General features: G+C 33.4%; 2 protein-coding genes and 1 pseudogene across 2 annotated transcripts; 2 read left to right on the top strand and 1 right to left on the bottom strand.

Moving 5' to 3' along the window:
- Nucleotides 1-312: 312 nt before the first annotated feature.
- LOC130725751 (polyadenylate-binding protein 7-like) overlaps nt 313-22,348 on the bottom strand; it is a 46,587-nt pseudogene continuing 24,551 nt past the window's right edge.
- Nucleotides 9,668-12,762, top strand: LOC130723642 (uncharacterized). Its single transcript, XM_057574749.1, has 3 exons — nt 9,668-9,973; nt 10,070-10,170; nt 12,521-12,762. Exons 1-3 carry the CDS (start codon nt 9,729-9,731, stop codon nt 12,583-12,585), a joined length of 411 nt encoding a protein of 136 aa, XP_057430732.1. The 5' UTR covers nt 9,668-9,728; the 3' UTR covers nt 12,586-12,762.
- LOC130723644 (pentatricopeptide repeat-containing protein At1g26900, mitochondrial-like) lies at nt 15,127-16,779 on the top strand. Its single transcript, XM_057574752.1, has one exon. It carries the CDS (start codon nt 15,472-15,474, stop codon nt 16,318-16,320), a length of 849 nt encoding a protein of 282 aa, XP_057430735.1. The 5' UTR covers nt 15,127-15,471; the 3' UTR covers nt 16,321-16,779.

Genomic DNA, 22,348 nt, shown 5'->3' with positions numbered 1-22,348 from the left:
ACTGAAAACATAATGGCTAGTTAAAAATAGGACAGAATGGCAAACAAGTTACCTTGTATTTCAAGATTTGTTCCTTTCTTTTCTCCTCAAATTGATGGTTCAAGATCCGCTCACGCTCAGCTTTCTTCTGCGCCCTGGCTACATACAGAATCTTCGAACCTGTTTAAGACAAATCAAAACCATGTCATGTCCCATCAAGAAATGTCAACTATGCCTGCAGAAAACCAGCACAGTAAAAGGGTGCAAAAAAAAACTACCTAGTTGTGTTCCGTTCATCACTTCCAGGGCCCTTTTAGCATCATCAGGGTTTTCCTAGTTCACAAAGCCAAAGCCCTTTGACATCCCATTCTCATCCTTTGAAATAGCCAAGCTAACGATTTTCCCAAAAGAGGAAAACCTTTCCTTCAGAAGTGCTTCTGTAATATCTAGGTCCAAATTCTTCATGTACAAATTAGTATATCTGGCATCAGGGCCAGGCAAAATGCGCTCACTTTTTTTCACAAACCTCCCAACATATCTGTGACAAGAATCAATCAATCATATATATCAAAATTGATCTCAGAAAATAACAGGCATACAGAAATTGAAGACAGCAATCAACTATAGGCTTGAAAATCAAAGAAACAATGAAAATGTTCAACATATTACTAAGAACCAATGCAGAATATTCTCACATACATCTGCTTATCATTGATAGTAGAGCCATTGAGCTTCTCAATGGCAGCATTTGCAGACTCCTCTGTTTCAAATTGAACAAACCCATATCCTTTGCTCTTCCCATCATCAGCCATGACAACTTTGCTGGACAAAATATTCCCATATTTCTTAAAGATTTCTTCCAGTCCAGCACTATCCACTGATTCTGCCAAGTTCTGCAACAATACACACACCACAAACTCAACACAATAAGAATCCTCTTCCAGAAACAACAATGAACCACACTACACTACTGGTTCACCAATATCTCAAATCAAAGCAATGTAGCTAGTTAGCACTATATACCTTAACAAAAACGTTCCCAGTGCAATTCTTCCTAATATCAGGATCACGACGCGACCACAAGACCCTTATCACTTTTCCATTCAGCGTTGAATGATTCTTCACCTCAATTGCTTGTATCGCTACTTGGCCAAAACCAAACAGAACAAAGCAGATTACGGTAAATCACACACAAAATCGCCGAAGTAAAGAGACGCCGGAGTGGCAGCGACCGATGGAGGAACCGCCATTGATTGAATCGCGCAAGATTGGAGAATGAAGAGAAGGAAAATTTGGGAGAGAAAAAAAGAGTGTGTGAAATGAGAAAAAGTGCGAGCGAGTGAGAGTTAATTAAGAAAGTTTTGCGGGGTTATTAAAACCCCCTTAACTATTAAAAGTTAACGACATTTGCGGGGGTTTTGGTTATCGAAACCCCCGCTAAAAACCCCCCACTAAATAACGTTTTTTTTGTAGTGATAAGATACTCGTGCAGTTGCTCTAGTGATGTTAATTGTTAACGACTCAATTGATTTTTTACCTTTAGTGATGGTAGCGTTGACAATTAGCGGTTCAACTATTTTTTTTTTACTTTTTCTACTAGTATTGGTAGAAAAAACTGAATGGGATAAGAAGATGTTCGAAATGAAGTAGACAAGAAACTGAATAATCACTAAAAAAATCATGTAAATTAATGGCGGTTTTGGTTTATGTCGTAATTGTATCCAACATTAACTATAAAATGGCGGTTTAGGGTTAATCTCGTGGCAACCGATATAATTCAACCGTCGGAATTTATAGTATAAACATTGATTTCAACCTCCATAATGTGTTGAAGACAAGTTAGACACCACTTTCAAGAGGTTTAAGACCTCAAGATATTGGTAGATTGTGACGGCAACTGCCGGAAAAAAATAAATACAGTAAATTATATAATATACGAGAAGGTCATTAAGAGATGTTGCTCCAACCGCACAACTCCTTTGGCCTAGGTTAACATCATCTAAATCTAAATCTAAATACAATATAAAAGAGATCTTATAAGAAGGCAGCTTTTGACACTTGGCAAGCAATGAAAAAGGTTTCAGCAATTTTTCCATGATTAAAAAAAATCAAAAAGAAAATCTTATTACCACTTTTGGAAACTTGGGAGTGACACATTTGCTAATTGTTTTTTTTTATCTAAGAGTAACCATGTAATAGCACCCACAATTTATTTTATTTTCAAAATATTTTTAACCAACATTCATTATTAATTCATATTAATTATCCACTACCTACTTCTATGCCAATCATTATTTAACGACTTAAACCATTTTAAAAATATGTTCACAATATTTAATGTCACCACTAACCTAGTCAATTCACGTTCAAAAAAATCTACTCAATTCAATGTACCTTGCAGATTGAAACAAGAGGGTTATCTCAAATTTTAAATAAACATTTAAAACCCAATTTGAATTAAAAACAAATTAAGAGAGCACAATTTTTCAAAACCTCATTATACTCTGCCTCTTTTTTAGCCGATTAGATTTTACTTTTATTTTAATGATTTTATACTAAAAATATCAGGAACAAAAAACCTTGACTTTTCCCCTCCGAAGCTATTGTTGGAAATGTAAACCTCTTTATTCTTTTTGAAAAGAAACTTCCAACCATGGAGAAAGCAAATCTCAAGCTTCCATACCCTGCTTGACCCATTAGTTAGCATAAAGCCTGGAGCCTTTCACCGAAACTAGGGATGTCAAAATTACCCACACCCATGAATACTCGTAGATAAAAACCCGTTATGGGTAAAATTACTCGCGCCCACGGCTATCCTCGAATTTATTTAATGGATATTTCTACTATCCATTTATTAATGGGGTGGGTACGAATATATATGTATCCATACACATGGATACCCACCTGATATATAAAATACTAAAATATCTTTATATATATATATATATATATAGATGTATGTTAAGTCTAATATCTAGTGAATTTGTGTTTGAGTTATAATTCTCCTTCAAGTAAACTTATACAACGGTAATTGTGAAAAAAAGTCCTTTAGACCCAAACAAGGGTAGAAAAGAAGTATTTTCTTTCACATTGATTGACTGTAAAGTCCAATCTTAAATTTTACTTTTAATATAATTTTCTTTTGAACAAATATATGTGAATTCATTTATGTTCATGAGTGTCGGGTGCCCATGGATAACCACAGATATTTTAAAATCCGGTTAAAACTCACTTAAGGGATATCTATGTGGGTATGGAGCTAGTGGGTACGAGTATAACTTTTTACATGTAGAGCGGGTGGTGAGTATATACTATCCATGCCCACATGTACTCATTGACATCCCTAACCGAAACGTTTGTCTGTTATACCCTGCCCACACAATGATCATCATCTTCTTCATATCCATGATTGGCTTATATGAATTATGAATTAAAACAGTGGCTCCTTTCCAGAAAGAAAAGATGACTTCATTATACCCAAAGTACAAAGGTAGTTGATGATGACGACGAGGTGAAAGACGTGGAGAAAGATGTAGATGATGATGACGGCGGTGAAGATGTAGAAGACGAAGTGCTTCTTGGGGAAGGCAATAATGGATGCTTCTGATGCTAACCTCTCTTTGGTATTTCTCTTATTATCATGTTCACGCAGGTTCTCTATTTTTTTACTTTACGGAGATGTTGCATGTTAAATTCTTGACAGGCCTTAGTGATGCCATTTCCCCCCGTTTTAGTGTTTACTGTTTAGACCCTTAGTGAGAAAGTGTACTTTCATGTTCAGGCTGTGCTATCAACTGCAACTTTGACTTCAAATATTACTGTACTTTGGAAAAATTTATGCTTTTGTAGAGACTGGCCTCAAATAAAGGACATATTTAAATGTCATCCTCTTGATTCATTTTCTTTTATTGTTTAATGACGGAATTTTAGTTTTTGATTTCTTATCTCAAGCCACTTGCTAAACTTGACCAGGAAATGTGGCTGAAGGATTATGTGCTTGATTTGTATCCAGATACTAAAGCTTGTTCTCCAGCTCTGGTAAGATCAAGTATAGTAGGAAAATCTAAAATTTTCACTTTAGTTCTGACAAAATGTTATTTACATAGGAGATTTTGATAAATTCCATTATCTGTAGTCTTGGTTCTCCATGTCATAATTGATTCTCTTACCTCTCATGTTGTAGGATGATTTGGCTGTTTGAAATAGGACCAAAAGCAAGTGTGAGAGATTAATCAACTTAGGAGCTTAGAGGACGTTGTTGATATTCAGGTTTCCAAATTAGTGTCCATGTTACTCACTTACTCCCTTTTCTTTATTCTGTGAGATCAAAGATGGCAACTAGCTTACTGTCATCCAAGTAGTTGGATTTTTGGAATTTCTGTTTCATTCTTTAACTACCAAGTCTTCTAATATTTTCTCATAGAACTTAATTTCAGTTTTGCTTTCATTACTTACGCTTGAAGGCCCTTACCGTCCAGTCGTCCACCATCCCCCTAACCTCCTAAACATAAAGAAGGAAGCGGATGTAAAATATTTAGATGTTGGTAATTTCATTTTAGAAGTGTTTACATCAATGGAAATAGCTCCATAGTTTTCATCTACTCATAATTCTTTTAGTCGAATTTTTGTTTCTATTATTACTTGATGTAGACCTGTGTTGTGCAGGTTAATCTTCTTGAATTTCTAATGTATTACTCACAAATAATTTTATGCTGGCATTGCATGATATGATGTGACAGTGCTTAATTTGGGCCAACAAAACAGAACAATTATTTGACTAGCTTAATTTAACATGTTTTGTGATAGCTTGAAATGGTGTTGAATTGCAATATGTATGTTTTCCTGTGATGGTCATGCATTGTGTTTATGTTTCCTCAATCAGGTGGTTGAAAAAGGTGTTCTTATGGAATAATGATCATATTGTGAACTTAATCAAACAAAACCGCAAAGTGATATTGTCTATAATCTTCCCTGCATTGGAGAAAAATACTAGAAGTCATTGGAACCAAGCGGTCCATAGTTTGACTCTAAATGTACAGAAGATTTTCCAAGATAGATCTTGATCTGTCTAGGGAGTGCTTGCAGACGTTTGAGGAAGTTGAATCATAGAAAGATGAAGTCATAAAAGGGCGTGAAAACACTTGGAAACGCTTGGAGGAGTTTGCTGTAAAGAAAGTTGCAAGTAGCGAAGCAGTGCTTATTGGTAAAAACCCCCACACACGTAGCTATGCAGGTTAAAATTGTAGCATGTATGCTGCTCCAATAGCTTTGATTTTTATAAATGAATTTCATAGTATTTTCTTTTGTATGTGATGGGTTTGCACAAGAGGGGAAATTTCTTGAACAATTGAAAGGTTATGATTAGTAGCAGATATTCTCATTTGCAAAGCAACATCCAAAGCTTAAGTTGCATTTGTGCTTTGGTACCCAGAGTTGGCGCTTGGCTCATTTGGGCACTTTTCCTTTTCAATGAATTTGCAATGAACATTTAGTTTAAGACTAGAAATTAGACACGTGACGCCAGCCTGAAGAGGAAACCAAGTAACAAGACTATGGGCTGCAAATCTATGAAAAGAATAAGATGCAAGAAAGTGCAAAGCTGTCTAAAATCTAACATGTTATTTTTCTCTTGCTCATTGACTTTACGTTGTTTGTCCTTCCTTCTATATGACTGAATTCACTTCTAGGAAATATACCCGAATTTGGAAGAACTCATTTATGCATATCTTATAGCACAATGTGATTATTTTGTGTAAGCTTATGAAAATAGCTTATGATTGTGAAAATACATAATCATTTTAATTTTAAGAGTAGATATTCATAACTCTTTTAATTTGATTGTGAAAATAGGGATTCCACAATGAAGAACATTTATATTTTATATTGAGGAATAAGGATCTTCCTGTTTTGATCAGAAAGAACTTTTAATTATTATTATTGCTGTCATGAATTTATAAAGAAACATCTTTTGCTAATTCAAATGGTGGAGTTATAATTAAATATTTTTAGAAGTAAAAATATATAAAACTATGTTAAATATGTCGAACTATTTTTCACGGTATCTATAGGTCATTTTCGATGAAATTTTCTACATAAGTTTATGTTATTTTCAGACTTTTTAAATGATTTTAAGAGAATGTATATATAGAAGCATTATAATTTAATTGTGAAAATTGGGAAGTCTGAGGGAAGAATATTTTCAGTTATATTTATTTATATTTAAGTTACATATTAAAAAACTCATACGGGAGGAACATTTTTCTTGAAAATGCTTTCAAGCTGAAACTATTAGAAAATGTTTTGTTATAATTTTAGTATTTTTCTCATACATTTTAAATAATTTGAGAGTAGATATACATAAGCATGATAATTTGATTGTGAATATAGGGCTCCCATGGGGAATTAGATTAAAATAAACATATTTAGTCTATATTTATTAATTATATAGTGAAAAGCTCATACATGAGGAACATTTTGCATGAAAATGCTTTCAAGTTGTTGGAATAACAAGTCTTTTATACATGAGAGAGAGAGAGATGGGGAGAGGGAGAGGGAGAGGGAGGGGGAGGGGGAGAGCGTGAGGGAGAGGGAGCTAGAGAGAGATTGAAAATATATAGTCTAGAATTAAAAAGCTGATACGATGAGAAACATTTTGCATGAAAATACCTTTAAGTTGAAACTAATAGAAAATGTTTTAATATAGTTTATATATTTTTTCTAGACTTTTTAAATATTTTTAGGAGTAGATATACAAAAGCATTACAATTTTATTATGAATACAAAATCCGATGGGGAAGAACGTTTACATTAAAATATTATCAATTAAAAATAAGAAAAGAGCAAATTTTATTATAATTTTATGGGTTGAGTGGGAAAGATCCTATATTATGAATTCCTAGTACTATCAGCCCAGTCTTTTGCACCATTTGTAAATCAACTATAAAGAAGTAAACTACCTAGTCTTTTTGCAGAGGAGAACTAAATTAAATATTTGATCCAAAGCTAAACTTTAACCATTGCCGAAATTCTTCAATGTGTGGAGATGAGAGCTCTTCCTCTGTTTCAGATCTCACATATGCAAACATGCTTGCAACAAACCTGAAAATTGCAAAAAGAAGATGTTCAACTTGAATGAAACACAACAACTTCATATCTGAAATTTCATGTATAGTTTTATACGCTTACCTACATTTGCAATTGCATGTCTCCGCGTAGTCATGCCCACTTTAGTATCATCTGAAAATTCAAGACCAAAAATAAGTTATAAAAAAATAAAAATGGTCTGGATTGAAGTTTTGTTGAAGGGAGCTTCACTTTTCTTACACATTTAAAAACCTCTTCTTTTAATAACCAAAAAAAACCTCTTCTTTTCCTTCTAGTGTGATTAATTTCATCCACACCATATTAAAAAAAATCACAATATGCATTATGACAATATTCAGTTCAATACACTTTGAAAAAATTTATGTGTCTAATTCAATAGACCTAGATAAATAACTCATTCACGTGTATTGAAATATGAAAGGAGTGCTCTTACCATTTCCTCTACTTTTCCAGCCAATATCCTTCCTTCAAAAGATTGGGTTGCTTGCTTCATCAGCACCTTATACGGCGAAGTTGGTCGTAATAATTAATAAAACCATTTGCAAGGAGATAACCCTTCAATCAGCCACTACTCCTAATTCTTTATCCTGAAAAGAAAAAGACACAAATTTTTTAAACTTCAAATTCTTCAAAATTAATATGTTCACATAAACGTGACCCTCTATTTTTCATTTTAAAGCAAAATGAAATATGTTCCATTTAGAATGAACTTGAAAGAAAGTATAACAATGCAGTTTCAGTACCGATAGAAAAAAAAAATTAGTTAGAGACAGAATCATGCATGGATGAGTAGTGGAATTGGATACCGAGGAAGCAAAATCACAACACAAATGTCATTTATCATTATTTCACAGTAAAAGAAATGGAATGTTTCTGATGCTATGGAAACTTCCTTTTATTCTTCCATTTCATTATGATTCCCCTCTCCTATATATCACAAACTAAAAGAAGATGATATGAGAAATGAGGCGGGAAAAGAGATCATAAAAAGACTCAAAACATTAACTAATTCGTGCCTAAACCTTTCAATTGACAGACAATACATAATTTTTTTGCAGCAGAATTGAGATATCATACTAATCTTTAACAAAATGTTACTTTGTTTAATAACTTTCTACTTACCCAAAGCATGTAATGTTTCCTCCTCTGTGGCCAATCTCCACATCACCTTAAATAAGTTCAAACTAAGATGAGCTAGAGATAAAATGAAAACAGGTGAATTTCAACCTCTTTCTGTTGTGTACCTCTATATTTTCTTAAGAACCTCGAACTTGAAAATGAAAAAAAGAAAAACACAAAAAGCAAGCAAAAAATTTTAAATTTAAAAACGACTGAATGATTGTGTATGAGACCAAACCAACCCTGCTTTCCATCACAACAATCCATACCAAACCAACCCCTTCTCTTCGAATGACTCCCTAATTATAGTTCATTACAATATTACCATTGAAGGAAAATGGCCCAGACTTAATATGGCATGGAACAAATATATACATAATTAATACGAGAAGTTGAGAATTGAAAGCCAATATATGTAATGTTAACACTACATGATTGGATCGATAAGATCATGACCTTATAATATTTACCTAAACAAAGCACGCGAATAACACAGAGCATGCAAAAGTAGTCAATGACACCTAGGAATCCCAAGATCTTGATGATTTTGGTAGAAGGCTCATTCTAATGGGCTTATGGTTATTGGGCCTTATGCACTTTACCCTTTACTATCTAAAGTTCATTAACATAGTTTTAATGTCCAAACTCTTATTAGGTATCAACTTTTAAAATATTCTCTTTATTAGGATGATGCCACTTGTTGGTAATCTAGAGAATTATGTTTAGCTATAAATTTTACCTTTTGCTCTTGAATAGATAACAAGAAAATTGATCAAGTCTTCATTTTCTATCATTTTCTTATCTTTTTCTTATTTTAGATTTTAGGGTTCTATTGTTCTCGGCTTGATAGGAACTAGCTTCCTATCAGATTTTGAGTTAAATCAATTCCTATTGAAAATATACACCTTCAAAAGTTTTCTTTAACATATTTAACAATTTCTTTTTCCGCTACTTTGAATGTTGATTGCTGCCATTTAGTGAGTTTCTTTTTACACGCCTCCACTCTCTCCATCATGTTCTTCCACTGATTTTGATCACTTATGTGGGGATTTCCCCGTGGGATCTCCCAAAGAGAGTTGCCTACCAACTGGAATTTTACTGATCACAGGAGGATTCGAACTCTCGACCTATGAGAAGGTGAGAATTAAACCTGGAACCTAAAGTCAATTGTGTCAACCCATGTAGGCAGACCCTATCTATCTTCTCGTTAGTAATGTAGTCATTCCTAGGGTTGCTCATCCATGTGAATTTGCACCTTGAGGGTCATGTCCATTATGTTTTAATTCTAGTTTTAGCTTGTACTAGTCTTAAGTTGAGATTTAAGTTAATCCCCGTTTCTTTAAGTTTTATTCCCATATCTGCACAAGAGTAAATCGGGCTATGTAACTAGCTGACCACCATCATGGGCCAAGTGGCCCATTTCAAAATTTCAATATTACAGCTTTTTATATATCCTTTTCTACCTCCATCCACACATTATATTTTGAGTTCATAGTTGGTGAAACCCTAGCCCCATTGTCGAAGACATGATGATGATCAAGCGTATGTTCCTGAAACCCTCTCATACTCAACAAACCTCCTCGTTACTGAAACCACCACCTCTGATTCGCAGCATCGCCGCCGCTATGTCCTATTCCTCTGGTGCGAAACCCCTCCACCATCCGAAAGCTGATACATCATCTTCTTCGGCTCCTGTGTCTCACATCGTCTTTACCAAGGCGTCCGCGGACAACAGTTACCCCATTCGAACCCTCTCGGCGGTCCTTGGCAGGTGAGTGCGTGCGTGCGTGATTCTATTTCTCTCCTATTCCCTTCCCGTTTGTTTAATTTCCTCAGAACAATCAACTCAAAATGTTATTGATTGCAGTGAGGAGGCTGCCAAGGAGGCTATGGTGTACGATTTTGAAGATGGAATAAATGATCACTTCTCTGCTGTAGTTACTCCTGAGAATGCTGTTCAACTTTTAAGTAAGTTTGGTTTTATGATGATGCAAGAAATTAGAGCACAGTGAATTATGGTTTCCTTGGTATCGTGAGTAGGATTAGATTAATAGGAAACCGTGCTCTTAGAGACAAATATGGATTCTTGCCCCTCTACTTGGAATTTCATTTCATAGTAATATGCTGCCAATTTGTTATTACTACTTCCCTAAGGGTTCTAAGCTAGGCTACTTCTAGAATAAGGTTCAGTCCTCCAATTTCCAACACATAGGCACCGATCCGATAAACATGACTTGAGACATCACCCATGACCATCCCCTAGTTTAACACTCATCCTTCAATGCCCATGGTTCTCTAAGCTTAATGACTTAACTAGCTTGGGAGAAATGGAATTATGTGTTACCTTTGGATTTTGACTGGGGGAGTAGCTGCACTCACAGCTCTTTTGACTGTGGATTTGATAGGAACCGAATTATATTATTTGAATAATTATACAAGCACTGGTTTTCGAGAGCCAGCCTCTCCTAATTATGGAATTTGAGAGTCCAGACCTCTCCCACCATAACACTACTTCTGAATTTCTGAATGTCTAAACTAACAGCCACAACTCCTATTTATAACCAGAAATTTAATAACCACCCCTAGGCAGTTTTGATAGAACATAACTAACATAAACTGATGTAAATAACTAATAATAACTAACCCAATAACTACCCCAACATATAATTAAATAATAACTTTCTAACTGCAATCTAACTGCTACTGCTGCTACTGTTCACGAGCACTGTTCATCCTATCAATACCCCGCCCTAAAAGATCCACCTTGTCCTCAAGGTGGGAAGTAGGCAATGCTCCTTGAATGTAGGTTGGCTGCTCCAAATGTTCTGCAGTTTTAATCAACACTTCTGGAGTTTAACTCTGAAAAATACCTCCTGGATCCCACTGTTTGAAGTTGGTCAAACCACTTAACGCGGCCCGTTTCGTTCCCGTCTTCCCCTTTTTCATCAAGGTCATCCCTGCAGATGCAAAGTGTTGCAGTCTGTTCAGCGCCTGTGGTGGAAGATGCTTGATCCCTGAAAGACATTTAACCCACATTCCATTCCTTTGTCTTGGCTCCCCTTCCTTATTTAGAGACTTGCGTCTCTTCATCGTCTTCGGTTGTTGATGGATCTTCCGATGCTTTCTCCACCGGGGTCCAAGACTCACCCCATCCCCTCTTCTTACAACCTCTGCTTCAAGATTGGGTCTTTGCATCTCAAAGGTTAAGGATTTCTCCGCCTCTACTGTGGTCTCTATCATCTCTGATTTTGATTCTACTAAATGGCCTTCTCTTGCATTCTCCAAGACTTCATTTATCCTTGGGCTTTCTTCCTCTCTAGAATCTTTAACATATACTGGTATGTCAGGATCCATTTCTGGTTGGAATTTCTTCAGTAAAGCCTTCACAAAATCCCACCATTTTGCATTCTGGTTTCTTCTTTTCCAGAAATACCACCAGAAGAAAGCATCTCCCGTCAAAGCCATCTCAGCCTCCGAGAACTTCTTCTCTTCAGCCATTTCCATGGCCTCAGAGTGCTGCTCCACTTTGATCAACCACCAGTAAGCCTCTTTACCATCAAAGGTTGGAATCGCATTACCTTCCCTCTTATTACTTGCTGTCTCCTCCTCCATTTCTTCAAGATTCAATTGCACCACAGCACCTGGATGGTGCTCTGATACCAAATTGATAGGAACCGAATTATATTATTTGAATAATTATACAAGCACTGGTTTTCGAGAGCCAGCCTCTCCTAATTCTGGAATTTGAGAGTCCAGACCTCTCCCACCATAACACTACTTCTGAATTTCTGAATGTCTAAACTAACAGCCACAACTCCTATTTATAACCAGAAATTTAATAACCACCCCTAGGCAGTTTTGATAGAACATAACTAACATAAACTGATGTAAATAACTAATAATAACTAACCCAATAACTACCCCAACATATAATTAAATAATAACTTTCTAACTGCAATCTAACTGCTACTGCTGCTACTGTTCACGAGCACTGTTCATCCTATCAGGATTAGACTTTGAATTGTGAAACACATTTTTTGCACTTCTCCCTGGAGAACTTGTTGTCATCCGTGTAGCTAATTCCACCTTTCGAGCTACTCACATGGCTTGGGGTCTTGTTTTAGGATCATGTATTTGCACCCAAATTGGAATCTCCTCCTTCAAATAGAGATCTATACGATGACTTCGACAAGAAATTACATTTGTTTCATTGTCATGAATTCAGGCATCATTATCGTGCATGATTTGCTAATCTTTCATATTTCAATGCCCCCCAATCTATGCTTAACAGTTTCTGCTTGGTGTTTTAATTTTGCAGAGCAACCAGGTGTTCTTCATGTTATTCGATCCAGGGTCAATAGGATGGAATTAAGACGAAAGTAGAACGCCCGTGATCCTAATTTGCTCCCGTTTATGTGCTGTGTTGTGTTATTTTGTTTCATCAATAGATTGTAGTTTATCTAATTAATTACTAACTCGTGTAGTGACTTGTTTGATGCTTGGGAAGATATTATATATAGTATTATTTATATAAATAATTTATAAATATTAGTTATTAAATATTCACAAAATATTATAAAAATATTAATTCATTTCTGTGCATTATATTTTTATTGTGTAATTTTATATCACTTATATTACACGTAGTTATTTTTGTATTTCGTTTTTTTTTGAAACAATATTTTTTGTATTTCTTTATCTTCGTATAATATGTTTTCATATTATTTTGCTATTTTTTAAGCATAACATTTTCTTTACACATTGCAATTATTAAAATAACAATCTAAAGATGAAGTAAGTGTAATTTTTTTTTGTCTACATACTATTACTCTGTATACGTCTGATAGTAGCATAGGGGTTAGGGGGAACAGAGTTGAACACAACCCTATTTCTCCCTTTCCAGGTAGCCCACACAGTGAGGCAGTCCATTGGTTAGGGGCCCCAAAATCAAGGCCCCTTGAGTAGCCGTTTGTTCAGTGTAATTTAGTCTCCCCAGTAGCCAATTATCAAAGCTAGACAAACCTTGTGCTGAGGCAGTCCATTGGTTAGGGGCCCCAAACCATACTGCTCTTGTCCAAGGATAGAGCAGTACTGCATGTTCAATTGTTTCCGGTGCTTCCCCACACAGCGTACACATATCTGATCTTGCAATTCTTCTTTGCGCCAAATTAGCTTGGACCGCCAGTGCATTTTGACAAGCCTTCCACATAAACATTTTCACCTTTTGTGGGAGCGTATTGTTCCATATGGTTTTCCACACCTCATTTGGAGTGGAGTAAGAGGTTGTGCTGTGTTGAGGGATCTCATTAGCCGCTGCACGCGGCAAGTGGTAGCTTGTTTTGATATTGTAAATGTCATTTGTTGTATGGGGCCAGATGAATTGGCCTCCTTCTTCTGTGAGGCCAATGGGAGTTTGGAAGATTTTTAAGGCTACATTAGGGGGAAAATCTTCCTTACCTGGTTGATGTTCCATTCCCCTAAGTGATTGTCTGTCAAAGCGCTAAGTGTCGAGCCCACTAGTACCGAGAGATCAATAGGAGAGGGAAGAATTTCTCGAGTCCATAACCATCTGTCCTCCCATATTCTAATTGACTCACCATTGCCTACAAGCACTTAAAAGTAACTTAGAGCATCTCCAATGCAAGGTTCTTAGTTCTTATTTTTGAGTTAAGAACTAAGAACTGAGTTCTTAATCACTGAAGTTGATGACGTGGAGCTAGGTTCTTATATGATGAGGAATATATTAACTCCAGGAGTCAATTAAAAAACATACTCCCAATCTTAACCATTGATTTTATTAAAATATAACGGCTGAGATTAAAACTTAATTAAACTCTTTCCTTGAGTTGTTGCAGGCTGCACATCCAAGAGAAAATTTATGTTGATCGGAGTTGTTGTCTTACTGCCCTTTATTCTCCATCAAATTACACAAAGTGGCTATTGGGTGAAAAAGTTGGCCTGCACCCAACATAGAGTATTGTCTATTGGGGATTAGACAAAGTGGTTTTATTCTTTAGGATGTTTTAAGCCAATTCGCAAGCCAATTCTCTGTTGGGTGAAAAAGTGAAACATTGTGAAACATTAATTCCCTTTCTATGTCTCTTGTGTTGTGGCCCTTTTACAAATATTTGTGATGTATTTTTGATTTCTCGACATTGGACGATGGATTGGATGTGAGAGAGGAGGAGAGGTGCAAGATTCTAATTGAGAACCATGTACGTGCTTTCTCAGGGCCGGTTCCGGCAATAGTGCAAGGAAGGTTCAGATGAGATTAATTAGGTTTTAATCTCAGCCATAATATTTTAATAAAATCAATGGTTAAGAGTGGAAGTATATTTTTTAATTGACTCCTGGAGTTAATATATCCCTCCTCTTCTTATATAAGAAGTTTTACTTTTTGAGTTCTTAACATAAAAAGTCAATTTTTTCTCTGTCATTCATTCAATTTAAGTGTTGAATTATCATTTAAATTTAAATTATATAGAAATAAAAAATATTAATATAATGGTATTGTGGGACATGATGAACAAATGAATAGTGTGAAGAACTAAAAACTCATGGTTGAAGCAAAATTGCAAAGAGTTGCTTAAACACATGTGACAGTACTTGCCCACATGAATAGTGTTAAGAACTAAAAACTAAGAACAAACATTGGAGATGCTCTTATAAGTGATAAGTCAGAAATAAGCTGAGTCAAACACTAAGAATGAAAAACTTAATAAAAATAAAATAATAACTTGTGAATATCATGGGGTCACTTTCATTCTTTGAATGCCTATCAAAAAAGAAAAACTTTCATTCTTTCAATTCTAATTGTTGGGTTGACCCAAAGCAAAAAGTATATATAAAAAAGCCCAATAGGATGACCAAACAAACAACTGAGTAAAAAAACGACATACTCTCCCTCTCTTTGTTATTCATGATTTTTGCGTAAAGCACAGTTACTTTCAAGTTTCAACCTACGAGGCTACAACAACATGCATAGCATCGCAAACACCACTCTTGCATTGTTGAACTCATGCAAAAAGCCCGCATGGTCAAGACCACTCTCAGCAAGCTTCTCTATGCTTCCATTCTCGATATGGACTATGCAACCTCCATTTTCAGCGACATTCAAACCCCCAATCTTTGTTTGTTGATGTTAAGAATACCCTTTTGCGTTTCTATTGTGCTTGTAGAAGAATTGAAGATGCACATAAGCTGTTTGATGAGTTTCCTGAAGGGAATGACTTGGTCTCTTGGAATTCGGTTTTTGATTTGTTTACGAAGATGTGTTGGAGTGGGCTTATAGCTAGTGCTGCCACCGTCTTGATCCTTTTGCCAGCAGCCGGTGATACAGGGAACTTTGTTGTTGGGAAGTCCCTCCATGGTTACTATATCCAAATTGGATTTAGTTCTCATTTAAATGTCCTTACTGCATTGATAGATATGTATGCGAAAACAGGACTTGTGCATTGGGGGCGTAAGATTTTTGATAGTCTTGTTGATAAGGATGTTGTCTTATGGAATTGTTTAATAGGAAATTATGCAAGGAATGGTCTGGTAGGAGAAGCATTGTATTTATTACAGAAAATGAGAATTCAAGGAATGAAAACTAATTCTTCTACCTTTGTGGGGCTGCTTTTAGCTTGCCCTGCATCCGAATCTATACATCTAGTTCGTCACGTTACTAGTTTTATTGAAGAGGAGAAACTACAACTGGATGCAATTCTGGGAACAGCTCTAGTTGATATGTGTGCTAAATGTGGCTTTCAAGATGAGGCTATGGGCATATTTGAGAGGATGGAAGATAAAGATGTGAAATCTTGGACAGCCATGATTTCAGGTCATGGAGTTCATGGCCAGCCAACTAAGGCCATTAAACTTTTCAATAAGATGGAGAACGGGGGGTTTAGACCAAATGTAGTCACCTTTTTGGCAATTCTGACTGCTTGTAGTCATGGAGGACTTGTAATTGATGGGATGGATATTTTTAAGCGCATGGTTCAGGAATTTGGCTTTTCACCACAGATTGAGCAATATGGATGCCTTATTGATCTCTTGGGTCGAGCAGGAATGCTACATGAAGCATATAAACTAATCAAGAGCTTGCCAATTAAGGGTGATGCTACTGCATGACGTACACTGCTTTCTGCTTGCCGAGTCTATGGAGATGTTAAATTGGCGGAATGTGTGAAAGATGTCTTAGACAACATTTATGCAGTGCATCCAACAGATTCCCTCCTCATTTCTAGCACTTATGCAGCTGCTGGAAGAATCTCAGATCTTATACCAATGCAAGAAATAAAACAAACAAATGTTATAGTAGAAAATTATGGGTTACATGAAAAAAGGGAGGAAGTACAGTAAAGGAAGCTGGACTCAGCAGGGTTGTAATTGATAATTAGGGATATAAGAATACTATAGGTTCACCAACAAGCATTATCTCTATTACACAAAATGGTGGCCTCTGTTGTGCACGAAAACTGCAAATGCAAGGTCTGATTACGATAGGTTGACTGTAATAGTCCTTTCTTCAATTGCTTTTGTTGGTTTTGACTTTTGACCATATATAAGATTTTAAACTTTATGTTGAAATTTATTCACAAGTTAGAAACTGAGAGTGAGGACAGAGGGTGAAGCACTGGTATCATTTAAGGATTTGGGCTCATCCATTGGTAGAAGCCTCTAAAAATCTGGATTCAAAAAATCCATTGAAGATACCGGCAAAAACAATTCCTCTTGTGAGGGCAGGTTAGTTTTATCTTTTTTGTTTTCAAAGATAATTGTAAATTACAAATTAAAGGACAGAGAGAAAGATTGCAAAATGATATTTGCCATACGACCTTGTTGATAATTGGATTAAGATCATGAAATTTTATATACCAATATTATAATCTTTTATTTTTGCTTCAGTTTATTGCGATTATTTTCAAGTGTTCTATTCCATGTTCCAACCACAATATTCTACCACGTCCATATTGCACGCTCTCTTAGGTTTGTTAGTCACTTAAACACCTAAACTTCATGATAATTATCTTTCTTAATCATGTGAGACATCAATTAATGTTTAGGATTAGATAGTTATTGTTATCCACTCATGCGAGACATCGATGAAGTAGGTTGAACTGGTGTATATGAATCATATTGTTAGACTTGGTTTGTATTTGAATCACTAGAATACACAGAGGTCATTCAATGAAATCTGATCCCAAATATTACACCTCTCAGAGGACGACAAAATCCGTATCTGCTTTACTATGATTGAATCTTAAGGGTTTAGTTCCAAAGCAGTGCATGGTCTTATACAAAATTTAGCTCCCTTCAATCCAAATCAAGAACATATTGGTGAAGTGAGTGAGGTGCGAACATAAAACTTACTACTGTGTTAATCTATTTATCTTATGGAAATAGCTGATAAAAAACTATATTTATATGGCAGGTTCCAAATTGTTCTCAAGCCATATACCATAATGTTGTTACCTTCTTTGAACCTTTACATGTATAACTCATTATTGTTGTCAATGTGATTATAATTTTATATAAAATCACCAACTATTTTGTCCTTGTTTTCTTTATGTAGGCACAACACCATATGGATAATCATCCATCATCATGAAGATATGATTGCCAAATACTTGGTCTGAATGATCTTGCATCATAAAAAAGCCGTGAAGAAACCACTTCTTTGAGACATGAGAGTCTTATTTTCTACTTTCAATTGCATAAATGTTGATGTCGTCAAAAGAAGAGATTACTTTTGCAACTATTTATCTTTAAGTTGTTGGCATAGAAGTCATTTTTATCATGATGATTGTTTTTAGGTTTTTATCAGATTGTTACTGTATAGGTGGTCTTGAAACCTGTTCAGATTTAGGTGTTCAAATTTGCTCCTCTTGGCAATAGCTTTGCAATGTGACTTTTAATGTGTTATGTAAAGAACAGGGTGAAGAAATATGAATATTGCTGGTTCAGATTATTACTGTTCAGATTTGGTCTTGAAACCTGTTCAGATTTGGATGTTCAAACTTGCTCCTCTTGGTAGTAGCTCATTGATGTCACTTTTAATGTGTTTTGAAAGGAAAAAGGTGGAGAATATGCATGTTGCTGGTTCAAGCATCACTTTTTTTGGGGGGGATTATTAAACTAAATTTCAACAATCTATTGACTGTTTAAGTTCGAGGTTATTTTTTTCCTTTTATGTTTTGACCTATAAGACAGGTCGTGAATGTCAGCAAATGTTTATTTTAGAAAATATATATCAACACCAAACTTTGCAAAATAATACTTGTGGATTTTTGCCAAAATGTATTGAAATGAAAGCACAACGGATGCTTTACACATGGAAAAGGCTCTCAAAATTAATCAAAGAAACTCAAAGCAGCAGCTATGCCATTGAAGTAATTTTAAAATTTAATAATATGATAAATTATTAAGTTAATTTGAAATATTTTAGATTAAATCATAAGTTTTTAATATTATTAAATTAGTTGTAATAACATTATTTATTCTAAGTAGGTGTACATGTTCCTAGACCAAGAACATAATTTTAAATTTATAACTATAATAAGTTATAACTTTAGTATCGTAAAATATTATTGAGTTTAATTATTATGCACTCATAGGGTAAAAAAAGTTTACACAATCATCCAATTAAAATTGACGTATGTGCCATGTCATAATTAAATATTAATTTAAAATAGAAAATAAAGAAATTATAATTGGATACATGTGTAAAATTCTTGACACTATAAGTTTAATTTTTTCAACTTTAGTCATAATTATTTTCCTTTATTATGCTTCCTCAAGTCATTTTTACTAATATACTAGATATAATACCCGTGCGGTGCACGAGTTTATTTACAATATTATTTAAAATTATATAAAATTATTAATAATATGAAAAATTATAAATTTAATTATAGATATTTAAATTATGAAAATAAAATTAATTAATAAGTGTTTAATGTCATGAAATAAGTTTTCATATCATTTTTTATACTTTCTGCTTGGAAAGTCATTTGCTGTGACATGTCAAGACCAAAAAGAATAAATTAATTTTAACTTTTTGAATTATAATAAGTGATAACTTTAATAGTCTTTTGACAAAAAAAAAATTGCCAAAAATATTATCTTGTGAATTTAATTTTTTTTTTCAACTTATTTGGTTTGCGAATGTTTTCTCACAGCCGATAGAAATGAGACTAATCCCTTGAGACTCTTCGATCACGTTAAGTGGATATGTAAGGCCACTCACGACAAATATTTATTCAACTTTGACTATTATTATTTTTCTCTATTATGCTTGCTCGAGTAATTTTTACTAATATATCATAGATCAAAAAATATATTTAAACATTATTTCAATAATGCACATATTTATTATATTTAATATATATTAAATACCTTTTAACGGAATTTTTCAAATTTTAAAATATTTAATCCACATATTATTAGTCAATAAATATTTTTAATTTTTAATATTTGTCAATTGCAAAACTTAAGATAATTTCAGTGTTTTTTTAAGTCAATTTTAAGTTGATGAATGTAAGTAGTTGGACATTTTTGACAATACAATTTTTTCAGTTTTTAATTATTTTTTAATATATTATTACAAATGTTGAGAGTCTTATGGTTTAATGTATTTAATGTAAAACTCAAGTCTCCTTTACATATAAACTAGAAATTAAACCCGTGCGTTGCACGAGTTCGTTTTTAATATGTATTTTTTAATTGTAATATTTAAATTTGCAGAAAGGTAAGAAAGCTATTATTTAGAAGAAGATTTAGAATATATGTATAATTAAATATAATTGAGTTATAATATTCTCACACTTTCTTTCTCTAATAAGGGAAAAAATGATCAAACAGGTAGATTTTTTTTTTTTTTGCTTCATCGGAAGAAAAAATAGGTAGATTTCTATTGAGATTGAAATGAGAGTAGTTTTTTTTTGATATAAAAGAAATCTAATTACTTAATTAGATTAGTATTGAAATGAACGTGGTAGTCTACTATTTTTTTTTCTAATATTTATTTAGTCATTGCAGTGATGTTATCAGTTGTGCTAATTTTTTTTATCAAGAATAATGTGGTTGTTTACCATTGCTGGTGACATAGAAGTTCTTTTAAAATCATTTTCACGAACATAAAAATAGATTCTATCTAACTGCAGGATGGACGTCATTTGTTCCCTTTGAATGATTAAGTTGCTATTTTTTTCCCCCCATAATATGACAATATTGAGGAGTGAAAGATTCCTATTTCTTATCAAGAATATAGTGAGTACTACATTTTACACTTATCTTTCTAGTGCAATATATAAATTTATGTGGCTCACACTTTGTTACTGATTTGTGCCATATAAATATAGAAATGATGATATATTTGTATGATTTCAATTGAATGAGAAGAGTTGTTTAGTAAATTACCATATATGTGAAACTCACAGTTTTATTTTCCAATCATCTACAACGGGGATATATCACTAAGTAATGTGTGTTTCTTGTTGTTGTTGATGATCTTTCTCCTGCAATAAAGAAATAAGAATAAGTAATTTAAAAAAGCAATTTTGAAATTAACTAAAATAATTAAAAATGACATACTTGTTGAAGTAGTTAGAGACAATTGTCATTTTTTTCTCACCAGCAGCTGAAGTCTAAGAAATATGAATAATTTGAGTTTGTGAGTGATTTCACTGGTTTGTTTATATAGAGATATAATAGATGCATGGTTCAATATAATACATTTCATTTTTTATTTATTTAATGTAGATAGTTGAATAGCCTCCTGACATTAACAATTTTATTCAGTTTTTGACACTGGTATTGCCATCATCCCACTGTTTTTAATTTAATGTTAGTTTTTCTTCGGAGTTTATGTCAAGAAATTCTAAGAGTTTGTGAGTTTAAGAAAAATAGACATATATTCCTGCAGAAAATTGGACAGCAAACTAAGACCATTGCATATCAAGATTAATTTTGGCGGAAGTATGCTTTATTGTTAATAGTTTTTTTTTATTGGACTAAATTGATATTAGTTTAAAATTAACATTAAATTTGATTTTAATTTAAGGTACTGTGCTAAAACCATTTGCAGATATAACTTTGTGGTATGTTACACTTTTGGCATGGATGTTACTTTTTTGCTTATACATTTGATATTTATTAAGTTTAAAACTGAAATCATTAGTGCACAAGTTTCCACTACCCGTTCATTCACTCATTAAGTTATCTCATTAAAACACCAGTTTTTTTACTAATGTATGTAGGTTCTCATGGGTATTTGTACTTAATACTTAGCTCAAGTGAGCTTTACTAATAGATAGATAGATAGATAAATTTTTTTTTTGGAGAAACCAAATATATATATATATATATAATTACTTTGGGAAATAAGAGCCCCAAGTACAATATAGATAGATATATATTGTTAGAAAATTTTTTATTTTAAAAGTATTTTATCTAAATTATTTATTAATAAATATTATTTTGTTTTTAATTTTGATTTTTTTAATTTGTCAAATGCAAAGCTCAAGTCAATTTTAAGTCTATGAATGTTGTTATTTAATATAAGTAGTTGAATAGGTTTTTATAATACAAATTTTTTCATTTTTTAGTTTATTAATTTTTTTTTTTAATGTATTTAATAGAAAGGTATGTGAGCTTTTATGGTTTAATACATTAATTGCATGCAAAAACACAAGTGTGCTTTACATATATATATATAGATTTTATAATACAAATTTTTTCAGTTTTTAGTTTATTAATTTTTTTATTTTTTAATGTATTTAATAGAAAGGTATGTGAGCTTTTATGGTTTAATACATTAATTGCATGCAAAAACACAAGTGTGCTTTACATATATATATAGACTAGAAATTAAACCCGTGCGGTGCACGGTTTTTTTTTTAAATAGTAATTTTTAATTGTGATATTTAAATTTATATAGAGGTAAAAGAAAATGTAAATGGAAGAAGCTTTGGAATATCAAAATACATATTAATTATAATTATATTGAAGAAGTTCATTAAAACTTTATTGTGCACTACATTTTTAGTATATTGTGCATATTTTTCATCTTTCTCAACAATAAGTATATTCAATTTGGTGGTGTTACTCTAGAAAACACAAGGTGATAACTTCACATAGTTAGTTATCACTGATATAA

Source organism: Lotus japonicus, chromosome 6, assembly GCF_012489685.1.
Source record: "Lotus japonicus ecotype B-129 chromosome 6, LjGifu_v1.2".
NCBI lineage: Eukaryota > Viridiplantae > Streptophyta > Magnoliopsida > Fabales > Fabaceae > Lotus > Lotus japonicus.
Note: the sequence above shows the minus strand (reverse complement) of the source record. Positions and strands in the feature narration are given on the sequence as shown.